Below are 10,106 nucleotides of genomic sequence, written 5' to 3' on the forward strand. Positions count from 1 at the left end.
CAAATGTCGAACACTTTGCCTTTAGCGACATCTAGACGACTTCCGGTTCTTTTACATGTGGAAAATCGACAATGAAGTACGTGTTTGCGTTTTTCTCAATTTTCATACAATTTCCTGCATGTTTTGTGGAATTTTCTCAATGGAATTTGTTCTCTAGAGTGTCTTGTAGTGGAAACTAATCAAATGTTTGTGTTTTCAGGATCGGACTGTGCGCTTTTAGTGGCTACAAAATCTACCCCGGCCACGGGAAAACAATGGTCAAAGTCGACGGAAAGGTGAGTTTTCCGGAGGTTTTCTTCTTGGATTCTTATTAAATATTGTGCAGAGATGCTTGCCGGTGATAATCCAAGAGATGCAGATGGAATTTAGTGTGTTTACCATAAAAATTGCAAACATAACCTCAAATTTTACTTCCAGACATTCACATTCCTCGACAAAAAATGCGAAAGATCCTATTTGATGAAGAGGAACCCGCGCAAGGTGACCTGGACGGTGCTTTACAGGCGGAAGCACAAGAAGGGTATTGAGGAGGAGGCTGTAAAGAAGCGTTCTCGTCGTACCCAAAAGTTTCAGCGAGCCATCGTTGGTGCTTCTCTTACTGAGATCCTGGCCAAGAGGAACATGAAACCTGAGGTGCGAAAGGCTCAGCGTGAGCAGGCAATCAAGGCGGCCAAGGAACAAAAGAAGAGCACGAAAGCTGCCAAGAAAATTGAGAAAGCCCCGCCAGTTAAGAAGGCTCAGCAGAAGCAGAAGGCAGCCAAAATTAGCCAGAAGGCTGCTCCTCGTGTCGGTGGCAAGCGCTAAATTGTCCCTCAGGCTTAAAATAAAGAGAATCCTCTGAAAATCTTGTTTTTATTTTATTTTTCCATCCCGGAAGATTCTTATCGACATGTCGTTCAGTTGACATAACCTCACATTTTGCAGAGGGAGAGAAACGTCATCAAAGACCGGGCAGAAAATTCCGTGGGAGGAAAAGGTGTGAAATGCTCTGTAAATAAGTGCTGAAAAATTAGTTTTACTGCTGAAAATGAAGTTTTATCTCATATTTTCTCTGGTAAGAAATGTCAAAATCAAGTAGTCCAAGAAGTTTAATGAATAAAATCACATTTTTTCACCAGCTTCTGCTTTCGACTCTCTCATCTGGAAAGATTGGCTCTAAATCTGCTGTTGTGGATGATATCGCGGACATCAAGGACTTCAAGAAGCTTCTGAGGACAAAGAATAACGTCCTGGTACTGTTTTTGGCCTCCACAAAGGACAATCAGCCGACTATTAAGGTGTTCCGGGAGGCTGCTGAAGTCATCAAAGGTCAAGGAACTTTGGCGCTCTTCGACTGCTCAAACAGGTTTGTCGGGAACCCACAATTTGCATATTAATGGGACAAGACACCCGAATATCAATCTAATCTGGACCCTCTCAAATTCCAGTGAAGTGAAAAAGATTTGTAAAAAATTCAAAGTCAGCCCCGATCCATTTGTGCTCAAGCACTTCAAAGATGGGGAATTCCACAAAGATTATGACCGAAAGCTGGCGGTCAATAGCTTTGTGAATTTCATGAGAGATCCAGCTGGAGATCTTCCCTGGGAAGAGGATCCTGTGGGAGCTGATGTTCTTCACGTTCCGGATGCAAATGTAAGGCTTTTGATTTCAGCAGATTTTTTTCTTCAATTTTTAAGTTGCTAAATTTTGCCCTCAGAATCTCGAAAAGTTCCTCAGGAAGGAGACAAAACCCGTCCTTGTCATGTTCTATGCTCCGTGGTGCGGCTATTGCAAATCTCTGAAGCCTGAGTATTCTGCAGCTGCCACGGAGCTCAAAGACAGGTTCGTCCTTGCGGCAATTGATGTCAATCGTCCGGAGAATTCTGTCATCCGGAAGCTATACAACATTACGGGATTCCCGACGCTTTTGTACTACGAGTAAGTAAAAGTTTGATTTTTAACATAAAAAATGTAAATTTATTTTTTTTTGCAAAAATCGGAAGCTTTCTTATTGATTTTTATTGGGGGAGGGGTCACTGAAAACCCCAAGTTGATATCTCTTATCGTTTCGTCTCTAAATCGAAAAACCAAATTTGATTATTATTACTTATGGCGCTGGCACACCTTTTCGATTGAGTGAAATTCAAAAGATTGAAATTCTACCTCTTACTCTTTCAAACTGAAATCAGATATAGCTGTCTATTTCCATCAAATGAAATTTCAAATTGAAATTGAAAATAAAATTGAAATTGAAATTTTCATTTGACAGAAAGAGACAAAGATATCTTAGGGCAAGTGTGCCAAATTCCGGCCAGCTTGCAATTTCGGCCACCTTTTTTGTTCCTCTAATTACCATAAGCTTTTAGATTTTGACGTACTCTAGAGATTATACAATGCAAAAGAATAACAAAAAATGAAGCTTCGACAAACGAGATGACGTGAAAAAGATATTGGAAGAATTTCCGAAGGGCAAGGAACTATGAGAATGAAGGTGGCCGAAATAGGGCACCAAAGCTACTATGTCTATATTTTTATTCATTTTAAAATGTATTAAGAATGAGTTTATAGTAAATAAAGACGGTAAACTCTTTACAAGGTTCCATGCAACACTCTTTCAGAAGAAAGAATAAAGAAAATCAATTTGAATTTAAAATATTACATTTCAAACTTGAGACTTTGACACTTGGATGGCTTGGATGCAACTTATGCCGAAATTTGGCACATTTACCTCATTTCAGTTTGAAAGAGTAAAAGGTAAAATTTCAATCGATTGAATTTCATTAAATTGAAAAGGTGTGCCAGCGCCATTCATTTTTTTTATTTTATTTTTTTTATTATTTAAATTTTATTTTTTTTTAATTTTTTGTTTTATTTAAAAATAATTATTTAAAAGATCGGTCAAAGATGCTTTACCAATTGAGACCGATGACTTCGAGTTTAATATTTTAGGATCTTTAAAAAAAAACACTAAATCAAACCAAATGAGAAATAAATCTTATGCTTTGAAGTGATATTTGACCACCAAAATGTTTGCTCGAAAAATATTTTTAAAATCCAAAGTAATTTAAAATTAAAAATATTTTTGTATTTGAAAATAAAAACGGATTACCGGTTTGTAACCGGTAGAGATCGATTCGTACGTTGTCAATGATTTCAAGACCTTGCAAATGAATCCATATTTTACACAATCGATTGAAAAATGCGTTTTTTATGGCTGTTTATTTTGTTAAAATTTTGTTTTTTTTTCAAGGTTAAAAGATAGAATTCTGGCTATGATTTTCTCAATATGAGAAGTAATCGAAAACGAATCGGGATATGATTACACTGTGCAACGATGATTTTGTCCCTGGGTTCTCATGCTATTTTTTCTATTGCTAGGGTCAAATGATTTACGAAAATACTTATCATTTTAATTTCATTTAGATTTTGCGCCTGAAATCTAGGCAAAACCGTTTTTGCCGTTTTTTGATACTTGGGTGCCTATATCTCCGATTCTGCTGAACCGATTTATTTCTCACTATGGAATAATTTGGTCTCCTTTACATGCCCGATAAATCCTCTGAACAGATGAAGCTCGTACAACTGACACCAGGGGCGCTGTAGTCTCAAATATGTCAGAAAACATGGGAAAATCGAACTTTTTAGCAACTTTGATCAAAAATATCTCGAAAACTAGGACTGTCCCTAACAATCTGTTTTGTAGGTTTGATAGAGAATTTAATCAGCTACATTTTCGTCCATGTACAACTTTTCTCTCAGATTATTTTTTAACCTCGATATAGAGGTTCAAACGAAAAACAAGCACTCAGCCAACTAAAGAAAAACTTAACTATTTCGAGTGTTATTGTCTTTTTCCTCGCAATTAGGCAGTAACTACAAGCTTTTGTTTTTGTTCTATACCTTGTGTTACTTTTTACCCCAAGTAGCCATTTTTAATAAAAGAATTTCTGGAGAAAAGAACTTTTGTGAAATTCTAAAATAGATAGCGGATTCGTATTCAAAGTATCCAAATTATTTAGAAAATATTCACCAGTGCATCAAATTTGGAAAATGAGTAGGTAATAATTGTTATCTTCTTCAAGGAAAATATTTCAAAAATAAGGCTAAAATTTCGATATTTTTTTATTTTCTAAATTCCTTGTTAGAATTCTAAGAAACTTGCGACATTGAAGAAAGTCTATAGAGGCTATCTATAGAAAAAAAATTGAGCCGCTATCTTTTTTACCTTGGAAGATATTGAATTTTGAATTTTTCGATTTGTGACTTTTTGCCCCAGTCTGCCCTACTTTGCAAAATATCCTTGAAATCCAAAGTTTCCTCTATTAGTAGAGTTTACTATTGCAATTTTCAGGGGAGGAAAAATGCGTCATACTTTCGAGGGGGATAACAACAAAGCAGGAATAATTTCTTTCATGGAGAATCCCATGAAGAAGACAGTCCAGAAAGTGGCAGAACCCGATTGGGCCAGTGAAACTAGCTCAGAAATTGTCCATCTAACGGCAAAATCCTTCGAACCGGCTCTTAAGGATGAAAAATCCGTAATGGTGATGTTCTATGCCAGTTGGTGTGGACATTGCAAGAAGATGAAGCCTGAGTACGAGAAGGCAGCAGAGATTATGAAGGATGAGAACATTGCGGGTGTTCTGGCGGCTGTGGATGCTCCAAAGGAGGGAGCTCTGGCCTCTAAATACGGAATTAATGGCTATCCTACTGTGAAATTCTTTGAATTCGGAGAATTTAAATATGATCTCAAAGTACGTCAGGCTAATGAGATTGTGGCCTTTATGCGAGATCCCAAGGAACCACCTCCACCTCCGCCCCCGGAAGCTCCGTGGGAAGATCAGCCCTCAGAAGTTATTCATCTCACTGACGACACCTTCAAGACTGTGCTGAAGAAGAAAAAGAATGTCCTGGTGATGTTCTATGCTCCTTGGTAAGGGGAAATCTAATGCTCTTCAACAGGAATACCAATTTATTTATTTTTGTTGTTGTTGTTTTAGGTGTGGTCATTGCAAAGCTGCCAAACCGGAATTTGTAAAGGCTGCTGAACAGTTCAAGGATGATCCTAAATATGAACTTGCAGCTATTGACTGTACGAAGCACAAAGAGACTTGTTCAGCCCACAATGTCAAGGGATATCCTACGATCAAGTATTTCAGTTACCTCAAGACTGTCAAGGAGTACATGGGACTATCGAGGAAGGAGAAGGACTTTGTAAATTTCCTCAAAGCCGGTGGAGAATCGGAGAAGAAGAAGGAGGAGTCTCCGGAAGAAGCATTTGAGAAATTCCCAGGATCTCAGCATATTATTCATCTAAATGATGATAATTTCGACAAAATCATTGCGGAGCACAAGAAAGTCTTTGTCTTCTTCTATGCTTCATGTGAGTACTTTTTTTTATGGCTAAAATATTTTTGGTAAGTATTTTGGTAAAAACGGTAAGTAAAAAAATCACTTGGTAAGAAAAACATCAAAATTGATAAGTAAAAAAGAGAAATTTGGTAAGTAAAAAAAATCCAAAATGGTAAGTAAAAAATCAAAATAGATAAGTAAAAAAATCCAAAATCGTAAGTAAAAAAATCAAAAATAATAAGTAAAAAAATAAAAAAAATTGTAAGTATAGAAATCAATCATGGTAAGTAAAAAAAATCAAAAATAGTAAGTAAAAAAACCAGAAATGATAAAATGGTACAAGCGGTACAAGTAATATTTTATAACTTTCCAAAAAAAAATCCCTTTGCCCAGAAAATTTGCTTTTCTCCCCACAAGGTGAAACTAATAAAATGTCTAAAAACACAGAAAATTTCCCGTATAATTTCCGAAAACAAAATATTTTCCTTTGCCTCAACAAGCAACACTGATAACTTCCCAAATTTTCCTTTGCCCCAAAGAGCGAAACTCATAAATTCCCAAAACATAGAAAATGTCCCTTTGCCCCAAAGGACAGAACTAATAACTTCCCAAAACACAGAAAATTCCCATTTGCCCCAACAGGTGTTATTGGTAAATTCCTAAACAGAAAATTGACAATAGTCCTAACAGTGAAACATTTTAACTTTTTGATTGTTTTATCCACCATTTTTTTTACTTACCATTTTAGATTTTCTTACTTACCATTGTAGATATGATTACTGACCATTTTAGTTTTTTTTACATACCAGTTTTGATTTTTTTCTCACTATTTTCGATTTTTTTACTTACCAAATTTGATTTATTTACTTACCATTTTTGATTATTTTACTTACCAATTTTAATGTTTTACTTACCAATCTTGTATTTTACTTACCAATTTTGATGTTTTATTTACCAATTTGTAATTTTTACATACCAATTTTTATGTTCTACTTACCAATCTTGGTTTTTACTTAGCAATTTTGATATTTTACTTATCAATTTTGACGTTTTACTTACCAATTTTGAATTTTTACTTACCAATTCCAATGTTTTACTTACCAATTTTAATGTTTTACTTACCAATCTTGTATTTTACTTACCAATTTTGAGTTTTTACTTACCGATTTTGAATTTTTACTTACCAATTTTAATATTTTACTTACCAATCTTGATTTTTACTTACCAATTCCGATGTTTTACTTACCGATTTTGAATTTTTACTTACCAATTTTAATGTTTTACTTACCAATCTTGATTTTTACTTACCAATTCCGATGTTTTACTTACCAATTTTAATGTTTTACTTACCAATTTTGAGTTTTGACTTACCAATTTTGAATTTTTACTTACCAATTTTAATGTTTTACTTACCAAATTTTGATGTTTTACTTACCAATCTTGAGTTTTTACTTACCAATTTTGATGTTTTACTTACCAATTTTGAATTTTTACTTACCAATTTTAATGATTTACTTACCAATCTTGAGTTTTTACTTACCAATTTTGATTTTTTACTTACCAATTTTGAATTTTACTTACCAATTTTGATGTTTTACTTACCAATTTTGAATTTTTACTTACCAATTTTAATAATTTACTTACCAATCTTGAGTTTTGACTTACCAATCTTGAGTTTTTACTTACCAATTTTGATGTTTTACTTACCAATCTTGAGTTTTTACTTACCAATTTTGATGTTTTACTTACCAATCTTGATTTTTACTTACCAATTTTGATTTTTTACTTACCAATCTTGAGTTTTTACTTACCAATTTTGATTTTTTCCTTACCAATTTTGAATTTTTACTTACCATTTTTGATTATTTTACTTACCAATTGTTAATTTTTACTTACCAATTTTAATGATTTACTTACCAATCTTGAGTTTTTACTTACCAATTTTGATGTTTTACTTACCAATCTTGATTTTTACTTACCAATTTTAATGTTTTACTTACCAATTTTGAATTTTTACTTACCAATTTTAATGTTTTACTTACCAATCTTGAGTTTTTACTTACCAATTTTGATGTTTTATTTACCAATCTTGAGTTTTTACTTACCAATTTTGATGTTTTACTTACCAATTTTGAATTTTTACTTACCAATTTTAATGATTTACTTACCAATCTTGAGTTTTTACTTTCCAATTTTGATGTTTTACTTACCAATCTTGAGTTTTTACTTACCAATTTTGATTTTTTACTTACCAATTTTGAATTTTTACTTACCAATTTTGATGTTTTACTTACCAATTTTGAATTTTTACTTACCAATTTTAATGATTTACTTACCAATCTTGAGTTTTTACTTTCCAATTTTGATGTTTTACTTACCAATCTTGAGTTTTTACTTACCAATTTTGATTTTTTACTTACCAATTTTGAATTTTTACTTACCATTTTTGATTATTTTACTTACCACTTTTTAATTTTTACTTACCAATTTTTATGTTTTACTTACCAATCTTGATTTTTACTTATCAATTTTAATGTTTTACTTACCAATTTTGAATTTTTACTTACCAATTTTAATGTTTTACTTACCAATCTTGATTTTTACTTACCAATTTTGATGTTTTATTTACCAATCTTGAGTTTTTACTTACCAATTTTGATGTTTTACTTACCAATCTTGAGTTTTTACTTACCAATTTTGAATTTTTACTTACCAATTTTAATGATTTACTTACCAATCTTGAGTTTTTACTTACCAATTTTGATTTTTTCGTCGTTGATAATTTTAAAAAAATGACATAGACTATAATATGCGACCCAAGTGTCAAATCTGGAACCAAATATGGACTATAGCGGGTCTCTTCTCTACTGTAGTTGGATCTAAGAGCTTTCAATTGAAAAGGGACAGCAAAGCATCCCAGGCTTTGCGATATGCTAGAACTGGTGACTTAGGGCCTTGACAGACCTGAGGATTAGCTGACAGACGGCTTAGCGTAATTATAAAGCGTGTCCGCGATAAAATTGTTCAAAATGATTTGATATTTTTATGACAGATCTCACTAGCTCCGTATTTTCGCTGTATGTAAACATTTTAATTAAGTTTTAATTTAGGGTAAAATTAACTTGAAAAAGGGTAACTTTAACCCCTAATACACCTAAAAAGCATAATATTTACACCGATTTCGGTTCAATACTGCAGGGTAAAATAAACATTTCCGGAATGTTATTTTAACTTTTTCGGATTTCTCTCAGTGAAGGTAAAATGGATTAATTCGGAATTTTGAAATTTTCAAAGTTTGTTTTGTTAAGTTTAAGTTTTAATTTAGGGTAAAATTAACATGAAAAAGGGTAACTTTAACCCATAATACACCTGAAAAGCACAATATTTACACCGAAGTTCCAAAATAAAAAAAATGGGTAAATTTATTAAGAAAAAAAAATCATTTTCAGAGTGATTTGAAATTTGAAATACTTTTTTTTTTTGACTAAAAAATTAAAGTTTCTTGCTGCAAGACTGTCAATTAAAAAGAAAGTGTTGTCTCAGTTGGTTCTTAAATTACCAACTGCCATTGATTTTCCTTTTGTATTTCAGGGTGTGGACACTGCAAAGTGGTGAAGCCGGTAATTTCAGAAATTGCTGAAGACATGTCCAGGAAGGAGGATGGAGCGAAAGTGGCTGCAATTGAAGCCTCTGTGAATGCCAATGTTGCCAAAAGGTTTAAGATTGAAGGATTCCCCAGATTCAATATGTTCATCGATGGACAGGTTGTGAGTGAGTACAAGGGGGAGAGATCTCGAACGGGCTTCACGGAATACATCATGAGGGATGGCCAAAGTGCAAAGGAAGAGCTTTAATAGCATTTTATTTGTAAAAAAACAAAACCAATATTTTTGTTGACTCTCAATTCTCAATCTTATTTACCAACTCCGTGTTCTGTAAAGTATTTTTTTTCCTTTTTCTTCTGCAATTTCCTTTGGCATTCCACGAGGAGGTGTTATTTCTTCCATGAAGTGAACAAAATTTCTAAAATACTCTCGGAAAAATAGAAGAAAAGATGTATTTTTTGTAATAAAGATGAATTTTGCAAGAAAACAGCTGTTTTTTTTCTTTTTCAGAAAATATAGGTCAAATCTGCGACATAGACCTAATAATACCTTTGACGAAAATCTCCTCTTCCAACGTGATAGAATTTTTCCATTTTCACCTTTCATGAGATTTTTTTTCTTTCTCACTTTGTGTGGGAAAAATTAAAAATTTAAGCGAAAACTTGTAGTTTATTCAGCAAGGATAAACATATATCGCATCCCCTGCTCGTGCCTTTTTGCGCATATGGCTGGGGAAATCCCTGCTGGAGTGTGTAAGATTTCTATTACATTTTAGATTTAGATTATTTTAGAAGTTTCTGAATGGCTAGATGGAGCTGGCCAGTGGTATCTCAATCAACAAGTGCATTAATGAAAAATTCAAAAACGTACCCACATTCCTTCAGAATTTGAGAGCAAGGGCCACTCTTCACTTAAACGTGGTTTAAGTAAATAAATATTCTAATAGGATTATATTTATTTATATATTCATTCAATTCTGAATGTCATGGAAAATGATTTTACATTATTTATTATCGTTTGAACTTTTTACTTCTCGAACTCAAAGAGAGAGCAGAATCGTCTTTTTCCAACTTGTCAGTGTTCTGAAGCTTAAACGGTAAGAGATATCGACTTCCAATCTTCGATGACCCCTAATAAAAAAAACAATATCTCGACTTTTTCCCCTCTCCA

The 10,106-nt window shown here is 33.2% G+C and overlaps 2 protein-coding genes across 2 annotated transcripts; both read left to right on the forward strand.

Moving 5' to 3' along the window:
- The first annotated feature begins 7 nt into the window (after window positions 1-7).
- LOC129805566 (60S ribosomal protein L24) lies at window positions 8-844 on the forward strand. The gene is made up of 3 exons (XM_055853563.1): window positions 8-76; window positions 200-275; window positions 418-844. The coding sequence occupies exons 1-3, from the start codon at window positions 72-74 to the stop codon at window positions 802-804; spliced, it is 468 nt and encodes a 155-aa protein (XP_055709538.1). The 5' UTR covers window positions 8-71; the 3' UTR covers window positions 805-844.
- Window positions 845-903: 59 nt separating this feature from the next.
- On the forward strand, window positions 904-9,423 carry LOC129805542 (protein disulfide-isomerase A5). Its single transcript, XM_055853524.1, has 7 exons — window positions 904-1,054; window positions 1,119-1,345; window positions 1,428-1,632; window positions 1,697-1,917; window positions 4,331-4,912; window positions 4,980-5,362; window positions 8,923-9,423. Exons 1-7 carry the CDS (start codon window positions 1,028-1,030, stop codon window positions 9,183-9,185), a joined length of 1,908 nt encoding a protein of 635 aa, XP_055709499.1. The 5' UTR covers window positions 904-1,027; the 3' UTR covers window positions 9,186-9,423.
- Window positions 9,424-10,106: the final 683 nt, after the last annotated feature.

The sequence above is a fragment of the Phlebotomus papatasi genome, chromosome 3, assembly GCF_024763615.1.
Source record: "Phlebotomus papatasi isolate M1 chromosome 3, Ppap_2.1, whole genome shotgun sequence".
NCBI classification, from domain to species: Eukaryota; Metazoa; Arthropoda; class Insecta; order Diptera; family Psychodidae; genus Phlebotomus; species Phlebotomus papatasi.

Excerpts from the sequence above, each read along its gene's own strand:
- LOC129805566 (XM_055853563.1), top strand. Across the intron at positions 276-417 it reads TGGTCAAAGTCGACGGAAAG|ACATTCACATTCCTCGACAA; the intron begins GTGAGTTTTCCG and ends TTTTACTTCCAG.
- LOC129805542 (XM_055853524.1), top strand. The coding sequence starts at position 1,028 with ATGAAGTTTTATCTCATATTTTCTCTG. Across the intron at positions 1,918-4,330 it reads CCGACGCTTTTGTACTACGA|GGGAGGAAAAATGCGTCATA; the intron begins GTAAGTAAAAGT and ends TGCAATTTTCAG. Across the intron at positions 4,913-4,979 it reads GTGATGTTCTATGCTCCTTG|GTGTGGTCATTGCAAAGCTG; the intron begins GTAAGGGGAAAT and ends TTGTTGTTTTAG.